This window comes from Cervus canadensis, chromosome 7, assembly GCF_019320065.1.
Source record: "Cervus canadensis isolate Bull #8, Minnesota chromosome 7, ASM1932006v1, whole genome shotgun sequence".
Lineage (NCBI taxonomy): Eukaryota > Metazoa > Chordata > Mammalia > Artiodactyla > Cervidae > Cervus > Cervus canadensis.
Window position 1 is genome coordinate 57695222 of NC_057392.1, and position 13626 is coordinate 57708847.

General features: G+C 40.3%; 1 protein-coding gene across 1 annotated transcript in view; it reads left to right on the forward strand.

Moving 5' to 3' along the window:
• EHHADH (enoyl-CoA hydratase and 3-hydroxyacyl CoA dehydrogenase) overlaps positions 1–13626 on the forward strand; it is a 55117-nt gene that overhangs the window by 33454 nt on the left and 8037 nt on the right. Inside the window, exon 6 of the mRNA XM_043473509.1 lies at positions 8844–9185. Coding sequence (XP_043329444.1) covers positions 8844–9185 — 342 coding nt within the window. The remainder of the gene's footprint in view (positions 1–8843; positions 9186–13626) is intronic.

A 13626-nucleotide genomic window follows, 5' to 3' on the forward strand; every position in this document is an offset into this window, starting at 1 on the left:
AACAATAAATGCTGGAGAGGATGCGGAGAAAAAGGAACCCTCTTACATTGTTGGTGGGAATGCAAACTAGTACAGCCACTATGGAGAACAGTGTGGAGATTCCTTAAAAAACTGGAAATAGAACTGCCATACGACCCAGCAATCCCACTTCTGGGCAAACACACTGAGGAAACCAGAATTGAAAGAGACACGTGTACCCCAGTGTTCATTGCAGCACTGTTTACAATAGCCAGGACATGGAAGCAACCTAGATGTCCATCGGCAGATGAATGGATAAGAAAGCTGTGGTACATATACACAGTGGAATATTACTCAGCTATTAAAAAGAATGCATTTGAATCGGTTCTAATGAGGTGGATGAAACTGGAGCCTATTATACACAGCGAAGTAAGTCAGAAAGAAAAACACCAATACAATATATTAACGCATATATATGGAATACAGAAAGATGGTAACAATGACCCTATATGTGAGACAGCAAAAGAGACACAGATGTAAAGAACAGACTTTTGGACTCTGTGGGAGAAGGCGAGGGTGGGATGATTTGAGAGAATAGCACTGAAACATGTATATTATCATATGTGAAACAGATCGCCAGTCCAGGTTTGATGCATGAGACAGGGTGCTCAGGGCTGGTGCACTGGGATGACCCTGAGGGATGGGATGGGGAGGGAGGCGGGAGGGAGGTTCAGGATGGGGAACACAGGTACACCCATGGCTGATTTGTGTATGGCAAAAACCACCACAATATTGTAAAGTAATTAGCCTCCAATTAAAATAAAATAAAATAAAAAAGAATCATGTGTACAGTAGTTCAACATTTGTGTAACAAAAAAGGGGGGATTGAATGTCTATATAGGGAAAAGGTGTGTTTATGACTGTTTATGTATAGGATACTTCTGTAAGGATTCACAAGAAAAGATTGACGGTTGCCTCTGAGAATGGAGCTAGCTAGCCAGCAAAAGCAGTCAGAGGAGATGTCTCTTTTTATTCTTCTGTACCTTTTGAATTTTTATTGAATGAGTATATGTTCTATTAATAAGCACAATTAAAATTTAAGAAGAACCAAGCAGGATTTCCCTTGGTGGTCCAGTGGTTAAGACTCTGTTTGCAATGCAGGTTCTCATCGGAGCGAGTAGGGGAACCAAGATCCCACATGCCTTGTGGTATGGCCAAAACATTTAAAAAAGAAAAAAAAGAATAAGAAAAGCCATGCAAGCAAACATTTCAGCAATTAGAAGACAGGCTGTATACTTTGCCACAATAAAGCCATGGTTCTGACTCAGTGGGCTGTGTTTTCTCTCTCTCACTGGTTTCTCACTTTATGCACTTATGACATTCCTAGATTTTTTTTTTCTTTCTTTAAAAAAATGTTTCTTTTCAATTTATGGAGGTTGGCAGCAAGATGGAGAGGGTTAAAGAGAGTTAGAAAAAATAATTGGAAGGAATGTTGGGCTACAGGCAGAGCAGAGTGTTCATCTCCCCAGTTGGTGGTAGGTAATGGCTCGGTGTCATTCAAAGGCTTCTTTGAAAAAGTCATTCTTTTGTCCACTCTGGCAGGGACCAAACACTTCCCTGAAATAATCTTTCTTTTTGTGGCTCTAACCACTTACTGTTTCATTTCAATAGTGAAAGCTTAAACTGGAGAGGCCAGGGACTGTCAGGAGAAAATACTGGCGACTCTAAAGAGAGTTAGCAAGGCTTTGCCCAAAGGGGAATGAGTTTCCTGCTGTCTTTCTCTTCTTTCCAGATAATCTTCACCACAGTTTCATCACTGGTTTTGTTGTGCCTCCTGAGAGCACTTATTGTTTTGTTAGAAGTCAATTGGCCTACAGGAAAGGCTGTTTGCATTTGGGGGTCCCTAAATGGTTTTTGGTTTGGGGTTTAAGATAGACCCATGTCTATCGTTTTTCACCTGTGGTTTTAGTTTGTTAAGGACATGATTTCAACAGGAAGTTCTTTTCTTTGACTTCTGGAAATTCAGATTTGAGAGTTAAGTTACTTCAAGAGATAGATGGGGATCATGGTCTGGTACATTTATAAAATAATCTTATAATTAATAAAATCATTTATTTTTAATGAATAAAATCATAATCATTTATATCTTATAATTAATAAAAAATTTAAAATTAATTTTAAATAAAAATTCTAACATTGAAGTATTATTTTTTTTAATGTATAAAATGGCCTACTCAATCTCAGTAATATTACACAGTTTGTCCACTTGGTGGCATCCAAATATTGAGGAGGAATCATTTGCTTTAAAATTTGGTAATTTACCTGGTAATAGCAGGGGAATGGTTATGGGCTTTGGACAATTGTGTATCTTAAATTATAATCATCAAAACTTGGTAGAAATGTGAAATTGTGATATAAAAGTGTCTAAATACAAAATTATATATGTGCCGCGCTGTCACATATGTCCAACTCTTTGCAACCTCATGGACTGTAGCCCACCAGGCTCCTCAGTCCATGGGGATTCTCCAAGCAAGAATACTGGAGTGGGTTGCCATGCCCTCCTCCAGGGGATCTTCCCAATCCAGGGATCAAACCCAGGTCTCTTGCACTGTAGGCAGATTCTTTATCATCTGAGCTACCAGGGAAGCCCAAGAATACTGGAGTGGATAGCCTAACCCTTCTCCAGGGGATCTTTCCGATTCTATACTTAGAGCTACATGGTGTGTTATGAATGCTGACAAAAGTTTAAAGAAAATACACAAAAATGAAAATAACTTGTCCCCCCCCCCCCAAATTTCTTAAATGATTTTTGCTTTGGTTTTGATTTTTCCAGCTTGAGGTGTAATTTACACACAGTAAAAGTCACCCAGTTTAAACGTAGCAATTTGATGAATTTTTGTAGTAATGTACAGTTCTGTGGCCCTGTTACAATCAAGATATGGTTCAGTCACTCTAAAAAGTATGCTCCTGCCTCTTTTAAGTAGATTCCTTCCCCTGCCCTTGGCCATAGGTGACCACTGGCCTGTTTTCTGTTACTATAGTCTTGTTTTTTAGAATTTCATATAGCATGTGATCTTTTGTGTCTGGTTTCTCTCACTTAGCATGTTTTTGAGGTTCATGATGTTCTTTAACTTAAAAATATTAGTAAAGCAGTCTGAAAGGCATGGTTGAAAAACATACATGTGTGGTTGCACAGCTTGTGATAATACTATAAACTCCTGAATTATAAACTTTGAAATGGTGACTTTTATTGAATGTGAACTAAATCTCAATTTTAAAAAGTACATGTAAAATTTTTGAGTTCTCTTTCTCCGTTTGTAAAAATATTTCATTAATTCAACCTATTCTCACCCCCATCATTATCCACACCCCGCACTGCTGAAATGTTGACCTACAAAAAGAACAAAGGAAAAGGATTAAGAACATTTATTTATATATGATTCATGTTGATGTATGGCAGAAACTAACACAATATTGTAATGCAATTATCCTCCAATTAAAAAAAATTTTTAGAGCTATAGTAATAAATTATGAGCTGCCATCTATGGGGTCGTACAGAGTCAGACACGACTGAAGCGACTTAGCAGCAGCAGCAGCAGCAGCTGCAAAAAAAAAAGAAAGAGAGAGAGAGAATACTTATTTAGTTTCCACATGCAATAGGCAAGTTGAGAAGGAAGGAGATTTCCAGTGGTCAGTGTTGCAATTGGAGCCAGTTTAGAAAAAAATTGCAGTTTTGGAGCCAATTATGGGTGGGAGGGGATTGTAGGAGGTTAACATATATATCTAAAAATATGATTTGGGCAGTAGCTGCAAGTTTCTCTATAAACTTAACACATCCTAGAGAGCTGACTGTGGAAGTTAATTAGCTTCATGCATCTTAATACTGTTGTTACACGAGGCCTCCCTGATGACCGCAGTGCAATGGACTTAGCAGAGCGGTTCAGTTGCTTGGCCAAACCAGATTGCTTTGGCTAAACTGGGGAGGGGAGGGTCCTGTCAAATGCGGTTTATTTGCATGTGGCCAGCAGCCTGCTTGTTCCCAAATGACGTAAGAACCCCTGTTCCCACGAGTGTGATTCTGGCATGAAGCTGAAAGTGTGTGCTCTTGGCTGAAGATGAGCACAGGGGGCATCCAAGAGGGAGCCTCAGCTCAGGAACCCAGTGCTCTGTTTTTGTCCCTCCAGCAAACCCTGGTCCTGTTACTGTGTCTGCCCTGGGCTGTGGTAGGCATTTTTAGCAATTTTTATTCTGCTCAAAGACCTTGATCTATTTGTTCATTTGGATTTTGTGACTTAAAAAAATCTTGGTGGTTTCATCTGTCTTTCTCTTCCATTTTACCTTTTGCTCTTTGTAATTTATTTTTACTCTCTGTGAACATTTGTATAACATGTTTCACAGAAGCAGAGTGATACTGCCTTACCTAGGAAGCCTGAAGTGAAGTCGCTCAGTCGTGTCCTACTCTTTGTGACCCCATGGACTAATGTAGCCCACCAGGCTCCTCCGCCCATGGGATTCTCCAGGCAAGAATACTGGAGTGGGTTGCCATTTCCTTCTCCAGGGGATCTTCTTGACCCAGGGATCGAACCCAGGTCTCCCGCATTGCAGACAGACACTTTAACCTCTGAGCCACCAGGAAAGTACCAATATTTGTTTTTATTTATTTCTTTGACTATGTTGGGTCTTAGTTGCAGCATGTGGGATCTACTTCCCTGACCAGGGATCAAACCCCAGGCCCCCTGCATTGGGAGCATGAAGCCTTAACCACTGGACCACCAGGGAAGTCTAAGCACATATCTAAATTGGGCTTCTTTTTTATGTACCCCAGTTCTTTGGGGACCCCCTCAAGCCCAGAAAAAGTGCAGTTTTTCTGTCTGTTCTTTGCAGAGCTTCTATGAGAGGGAGTCTATCTATCAGAGTTACAGAGAATCCTGTATGTCTTAGGAAACCATTTTTGTAAATTACACACTGTACATTGTCTCTCTTTATCCTAGAGAGAGAAAATCTCATCTAGTCAGCTTACTATAAAGGAAAAAGGGGAAATAATCATCTCCTTTTCCTCCTTGAGGCATATGATTCACTTATTTTTTAAATGAAAACTTCTGCCTTAGAAAACTTCAAAGAATTAAGAAAAAAATATGAATGGATCAGGGAAAGAATTCAATTATAAACATACATGAATCATTAATTAGCTCCTCTCTTTCCCATTTTCCTGGGGAGCCAGTGCTGGTTCTGACCTGCACACACTTGCCTCTCTTATTATGTAGGTACAGCTGAGTGACTTTAAAACTAGCGTGTGTCTAAGAAATACACTTTGAAAACACCATACCTGTAGACCCAAAGGGGAAATTCTGAATATTTTGTGGGAATAAAATGAGATTGTAAAATAATAGCATCCTTCAATTACAGCCACAGAACAAAAAGGATAGGAAATTGAGCAGGGAAAAACTTCCTAACGGTTGTGCCCTGATCCAACACTCTTCAATAGATATGCTTAGTTTGGTCTGGACAAGTGCTGTGGGGGATCCCAAGATGCCTGTCTGCAGTCTCAGAGGTTCTGAGTGTCCCTGAGATACTAGGAGCGTGCCAATTGGCTAAAATTACTGCACACCATTGTTTTTCTTCTTCCTTTTTTTTCTTTCTCTTCTTGCTTCAGTCTCTGCCAGGTCAAAGTAGCCAGGAGCTGCGGATGACTTCTGATATGGTGGCTGATAAATGCTCTGCTCATGGACCTCCAAAAGGCTATACCTCAATAGCAACTATTGAATTTTTTTTTTTTATTTGACTATACCAGGTCTTAGTTGTGGCATGTGGGATATTCAGTTGTGGCATGTGGGATCTAGTTCCCTGACCAGGTATCAAATCTGGGCCCCCTTCTAAGCATGGAGTCTTAGCCATTGGACCACCAGGGAAGTCCCAAAATCACCTATTGAATTTTTAAAAAATACTCATGTCCAGGCCCCACCCTTAAAGAATCTTAACTGAGTTCACAATGGAGCATGGTCATCTTTAAAAGTCCTAAAATAACTCTGATGTGCGCTATGATGTTGAGAATCAGCCCCTGTGATGGTGGGGCTGGTGGTAGCGTCACAAGGACAGAGATCCAGCTCTGAGATATCCCAAACCCATCTAAGCCCTGTCCCCACAAAGACTGTACTAGCCACCTGTTGTCAGGTGCCACAAAACTGACAGCTCTGACCTCTTTCCTAATCCACTCGATCCTCTCCCCCAACTTCCCTCTCCCCACTATCTGTTCTCATCTCTTTTATGGGCCACTAGGAAATTAAATCAGCTGTAGGTCCTGGAAAGGTCTTCTTCTTTCTCTGCTGAGCTTGAAAAAAAGTAAGAGTGTAGGTCACTCAGTCGTGTCCTACTCTTTGTGACTCCATGGACTACAACCTGCCAGCCTCCTCTGTCCATGGAATTCTCCAGGTACGAGTACTGGAGTGGGTAGGCTTTCCCTTTGCCAGGGATCTTCCTGACCCAGGAATCATACCTAGGTCTCCTTCATTGCAGGCAGATTTTTTACTGTCTGAACCACCAGGGGAGCCCATAAACTGAAGATTGGCTTACTCACAGGATAACTGAACAATTGTGGCTCAGATGATTAAGAATCTGCCTGCAATGCGGGAGACCCAGGTTCCATCCCTGGGTTGGAAAGATCCCTTGGAGAAGGGAATGGCAACCCCGCTCCAGTATTCTTGCCTGGAAAATCCCGTGGACAGAGGAGCCTGGTGGACTATAGTCCATGGGCTGCAAAGGGTTGGACATGAGTGACTAACATACACACACATATGCTCTTTTGTGAAGTATTCACTCAAGTTTTCACCCATTTTTAACACTGAGTTCTTTGCCTTATTATTATTGAGTCATAAGAGGTCTTTATATACTCTGGATATAGACACTTCATTAGATATTTGATATGCAAGTTGTATTCATTGTCTGTTGGTTGATATAACAAGCTCAGCAAACTCCGCAGTTTACAACAATACAAATGTATTATCTTATCTATCTACAGGTCTGAAGTCTGGTAGGGGTCTCACTGGACTGAACCCAGCTGTCAGTAGTTGCACTTCTTTCTGAAAGTTCTTGGGGAGAATCTGTTTATTGCTCACTTGAGTTGTTGGCAGAATTCAGTACTTATGTTGTAGGACCAAGATCTCCATGTTTTTGCTGGTTGTAAACTGATGGCCATAACTGATGGCCATTCCTAGCCTCGAGGAGTGGCTCTTGGCCCCCTTCCTCCATCTTCAAAGCCACATTGTCATCAACGGAACTTTCTGTGTGGCATCTCTCTGCCTCTTCCTCTCTCACTACAGCTGAGAGATGCTCTCCTCTTTTAAGGGTTCATAAAATTAGATTGGGCCTACCTGGATAATACAGGGTAAACTTTACATCTCAAGCTCTTTAACCTTAATCATATCTGTAGAGTCTCTTTGCCATGTAAGATAATATATTCATAGGTTCTGGGGATTAGGAAATAGATGTTTGGGAAGGATGTTATTTAGCCTACCATGCAAATGTTTTCTCCTAGTCTATGGTTTATCATTTCATTTTCTTAATGATGTTCTTTGAAGTACGAAAGTCTTTAATTTTGATGAAGTCCAACTTAATGAATTTTTTCTTTTGTCAATTGTGCTAAGAATACTTTGCCTAACCAAATGTCATAAAGATTTTTCTTACTTTTTAAGAAAGTCTTATAGTTTTAACTCTTCAATTTAGATTTATGACCCATATTTGAGTTAATTTTTATATATGGTGCTAGGTAAGGACCTGCTTACTTGTTTCATGTGGATATTCAGTTGTCCTCAGCTTCGTTTGTTTAAAAAAACTCTCCTTTCTCTCATTAAATTGTTTTGGCACCTGTGTTGGAAATCAATTGGTGATGATTGTAAGCGTTTATCTCTTAACTCAGTTTTTTCCACTGATTTGTATGTCTATCTTTGTGCCAATATTATACTGTGTCCTTTTCTAGGTATTTTAAAGGTTTTGTTACTGTTAAGAATGGAGTTAAAATTATTTTGAACCTAAAATATTATTAACTCAGGACTATTTTCCTTAAGCTCACTGGCAAATTAATATAACTAATCTATCATAATGTTATCTTGGCCTTGAAGTAAAAGGAAGATGTAACTTTTATGCATCAATTAGGTAACTTGAAATTGCTTTGAATCTATTAAATTCTATCTTTTTTTTTTTTATTAAATTCTATCTTATGGGACTAAGTTGCAAAGATGTCAGAGATTTTGTTATTAGTGTTACATTAAATATCTTGACAACTGAGTCAGTTGTAGTGAGGTAGATGAACCTAGAGCCTATTATAAGGAGTGAAGTAAGTCAGAGAGAAAAACAAATACTATATGTTAATGCATATATCTGGAATCTAGAAAAATGGTACTGATGAACCTATTTTCGAGGAGGGCATAGAGACATAGACATAGAGAATGAACTTGTGGACACAACAGGGGAAGTAGTGGGTGGAATGAATTGAGAAAGGAGCATTGACATATATACACTATCATGTGTAAAACAGCTAGCAGGAAGCTGCTATATAACATAGGGAGCTCAGCCTGGCACTCTGTGATGACTGGGGGGAATAGGGACCAGGAGGGAAGTTTAGAGGGGAGGGGAGGGAGGCCTAAGAGGGATATATATATATATATATATATTTATATATATATGTATAATTATGACTGATTCTTGATATTGTATGGCAGAAACCAACACAACATTGTAAAGCAATTTTCCTCCAATTAAAAAGATTTTTAAAAAGAAACACATTAATTAATCATTTAATGGAAAAAAATCTTAAATAGTGTTTCTAATTATATATGCACAATCCTTTGATATAGGTAACAGTTCCAAATTTTGTTTCTTATTTCTTTTAGGTCAATCTCCAGAATCCCGTAGAATCTGCAACATGCCAGTCCCGAGCTTGCCCAACATGGACGCCATTTTCAGTGAAGCCCTTCTGCAGGTGCGGAAGCGGTACCCTGGGTGGCTATCTCCGGAGGCCTGTGTCCGTGCAGTCCAGGCTGCTGTCCAATATCCATATGACATGGGAAGCCAGAAGGAAAAGGAGCTGGGCCTGTACCTTAATACCTCAGGGCAGGCCAGGGCCCTGCAATATGCTTTCTTTGCTGAGAGGATGGCAAATAAGTGGTCCACTCCCTCCAGGGCTTCCTGGAAAACAGCGTCGGGACAGCCCATCTCCTCTGTTGGCGTTCTCGGTAAGAACATGACCAATGTCACTCCCCAAATCTGCATTTGTCAAGTGCTGCCATTTGCTTTGGGCCACCACGTGCTGGGCTCTTTGCTGAACGTATCACTTTTTTAGTTAACTTAATTTTCACCCCAGCCCATGAACTATCTTTGCATGTGAGGCTTAGAAACACTAGGCCTTCTCAACAGTGAACTAATTAAACTCTAGTTCTCTAATGCTACATTTGTCTGTTTCCAGACTCTGGGCATTTTTAAACTCATTTCTGCCTCTTACATGTCTCTCATCCCTGGGTTTCCCAGCAAGATTATGATATGTACCACATTTCAAGGTGTGGCCTGTCACTCCCATAGCTAGGGATTGGGAATGAAGGCTGTGTCTTTCTGGTCCTTGCATCTATTCACTTCTCCTGATTCAAAGCCACTATCCCCAAATTCATCTGAACCTGAAAGATGGGCTTCCTTACTTTTTTCCCCTTGAAAATTTCTCAAACAAAATGTCTTCTTTCCTCAGAAGCTAGCTCTCCGAATGGCTTCTTTGGGCCACTATCCTAAACTTCACTTAGTCTTAGCCTTGGCCCAAGAATGATCTTGGGTGGATTCCAAATCCCCTGAAATAGTAAGTGGAGTGTTGTATGTATTAGCCTGTATACAGTCTTCTGGGAGAGGAGGTCCGAAATTTACTAAAAGCACCAACTTTCTTAATATTCACCAAGCTCTCTAGCACCAGTGCAGTGTGGATGGGAAGAGCCTTCTCTACATCTTCTCAGTCTATAGTTATCTCAGTGAAATTCAGAAATAAAGTAGTGTGTCTTCAACACAAACATACTGTGCTCCTTGTAGCACTGACTTCTCTGTTCACTTGTGATTTTTTAAGGAGATGGATAAATAGTATGGCAAAGAACAGAGTGTACCTTTTTATATTCCCTCAGCAACACCAATATTTGTTTCTAGTTATGTACTTACCTGTTTCTTCTTTCCTGTATTCCTTCAAGCCAAGAATAATTAATGCAGAATAATAGTAAAAACTATCTGTAAAATAATAGTAAAAACGATCAGTATCATGTTGGTCAACCATCATTTAAGAATTTCCCTGTTTCCTTATCGTGAGCTTTTTAAAATGACTTCAGGTTTGTGTCTGGCATGGAATGTTTAAAAGTTCGAGTTTTTTTAAGTATACACCACATTGTTCTGAAAAATATTTGCAAAAGCTTTTAAACTACGTAGAAGACAATGTGGATAAAAATAAAGTGAGAGAGCTGGTGATTTCCCCCTTCTTCATGTTTATCTGCTTCCTGCTCTGCCCGCCTTGGTCTTGGTGACGCAGCCTCCCTCTGAACCCCATGTCCTCTGGAATGCACCCACAGCCTCATCTGGCTCACCAGTGGCTCTCCATCTGTCTCCTGCCTGAAACCTGACTTAACCCCGGGCACTTGCTTCTCCTGCAGCCCTCTCAAGAATGCTGTTGCTTCTTCCCACTCTCCCTGGACTTCACTGTCACTTCCCCTCTCAGACCACAGCCCCTTTCTGGACACTCTTCCTCTGTGGTCCCGCCATCTCCCTGCCTGCTCTATCCCTCCTCATCACTGTCTGTGCTCCCCTGCCTTGGCTCTCATTTTAGTACCTGGCTCACAGTTATCCGCTTTGGCCCAAATCCTGCTGCTGTCCTTGTTGTCCTCATCCCCTGTGTGGAGAATCCATCCAGCCCTGTTGCTTCTGGGTTCCTTCGCCTCCTCAGATCCAGTGACATTCTCCTCACTTCACTTCCGTGACCCACACTTAGGGTTTCACCCTGAACATATCTCCACCACTGAAATGTGAACTTGTGTTTTTTCACTACAACCTTCTGTTTTTCTACATCCCTTTCTCAGTTATTCCAACTGCATCCGTTACTTGATCAGCTCTTTTAATCTTTACTTCCTTCTCTATTCAGTTTTCATTTCCAGTCATCACTTCAGATACTGTCTTGCCAACATCCTCAAAAGCCATGACTCATTGTCCTTTCATTGGACTCCCTGGAAAACCCCAGCCCTGATGAGCCCAGGTTTGCACTTCAGTGAGCCTGTGCTCTCAGATTGGGTCGGCACCACTGCAAGTCCACTTTCTCTCACCTCGCCTGGGCTCTCAGGGCTGTCAGAAGGGGAGAAGACTGCTGTTTACTAGACACTGAAGAACCAGTAGTCAAAGCATCCCTTATCCTTTATTTACTTCTCTGAGTAGAAGGGGTTCTTGACGAGATTTAATTACAGGGTAGTTAAAGGCAGTGACTTGGTCCAGGAACAGGACTCCTGGTCCCTGTCTGTGTGTGTTTAGTGAGGAAAATTTAGGAAACTAAATTCAGTATACATGCAGTATTGACCTATGAAAACATAATTACCAACAGTGAAAAGCTTGGTCTTTCAGCCTTACTTTCTTGAGAACTTTGAGACCCCAAGGTTGTGAGAAGTTAGTAAAGAACTTTTTGAGGGAAACAGTTACTGGTTTCATGTATAATTTTAGTGATTAAATGAAAAAATATCAGTTTATAGAACTGAAGAAGATCTAAAATAATAGCTGATACTTCTTTTTTTTTTCCCCCAACAAGACATTGTTTATTAATCATAAGAGCAGCAAGGATAATTCTGCTTTAGATTAAGAGCTGCATTTCGAGGGCCCAAGTTCAGGCTTCCCTGGTGGTTCAGTGGTAAAGAATCCACTTGGCAATGCAGGGAATGTAGGTTCAATCCCTGGTCTGGGAAGATCCCAAGTGCCATGGAGCAGCTAAGCCCCTGCACCACGACTATTGAGCCTGTGCTCTAGATTCTAGGAACTGCAACTATTGAGCCCATGCTCTGGAGCCTGTGCTCCAGAGCCAGAGAAGCCACCACAGGGAGAAGCCCATGAACCACAATTAGAGAATAGCCCTCACTCACTGCAACTAGAGAAAAGCCCACACAATGCAATGAAAACCCAGCATAGCCATAAATAAATAAATAAAAATATATTAATAAAAGGTCCAAGTTCTGTTTCCAGGTTCTCTAATAGGAGTGATAAGGCTAGTACCTTATAGCCTTCTACTTTGTAGAAGTAGCAACTTCTACAGAGAGCTGTGACATGCTTTGTCTGATTTGATCTTCACCAAAACTCTTGAGATCAGAGGTTCAAGCAATAACATTCCCAATTTGAAGAATTTGGAAACTAGGACTGAGTATAGTGACTCCAAGTCACATGCTGAAGGCATGGATAGGACTATAACTCAACCAACTGCTCTTAGAATTCCTTCCCATCCTTCTATTTCTACTTGAGAAACCATATATTCTGTACTAAAGGTGCAGACTCTTCACATGACCTGGGTTCAGACCCCAGCACACCTACTTGCTAGGCATCAGACCTCAGGGAAGTTACTTACATCTTCAGTTTGCTCATTTGTAAAGTGGGTTAAATGATAGGACTTAACTCATAGGGTTGTGGTGAGGATTAAGAGTTAATACATGCAAAGTGCTTTAATGCATTTCTAATGTGTTCCTTATGAACACTCAATAAGCTTTAAGTTGTTTTTTTTTTTTAAGCTTTACTATTAATAGTATAAGGTAATTTAACATGGAAGCTTTCACGCTTACAAGGAAGTGAGTAAAATTATAGCTAAGACACTTCTGGAAAGCATTAGTCTGGCCCACTCTGTGGTTAGGACTATGAGTTGTTTGGAGCTCCAAAGTTCCTTCAGCAGACCTGCTCTGAGAGGTGAGTGCAAGGAGGTGTACTCCACCCTCCGGTAGCTTTCCTTCTCTGCTGTGTTCAGTTCTATCATCTGTATCATGTTACACTTTACAAAGCACTTTCACGTGAACTTCTCGTGAGTCCTTATTGTTCCTGTGAGATTGTACTCTCTACATGGTAGGAATTTTATATGAAGCTCGGGACTGAAAGCCCGGCGGCCAGGGTTTTGAACCCCCAACTCTCCCTCCTGTTTATGCAGGATGAAGTTTAGGGTACGAGCTGCTACAGCAGTGAGAGCTATCCAGCCTCCTTGTCACTGAGTGAAACACACATGTTTAGTAAATTTGCAAAACTGCTTTAAATAATTCAATATATGTATTAAATAATTTAATATGATTTAAAAATTAAATATATTCCAGAGGAACTAAATCAATAATTTCTAATGATTGATAACATACTATATTCAAAACCAATCCTCACAAGGGATTAAGAGGTATAAATTATTATATATGTAATAAATAAGTTATAAGGATACACTATACAGCACAGAGAATATGGCCAATATTTTATAATAACCTTAAATGGAATATAATCTATAAAAATCTGAATCACTATGTTATATACCTAACATTAATACAATAATGTAAATCAACTATGCTTCAATTTTTTAAAAAAGCTCTAAAGCTAGTCAATGTGAAGTGCAGAAGAGTAATATGTACATAGCTTTCACTGAACTGTTTCAGCCACAGCAGGTTG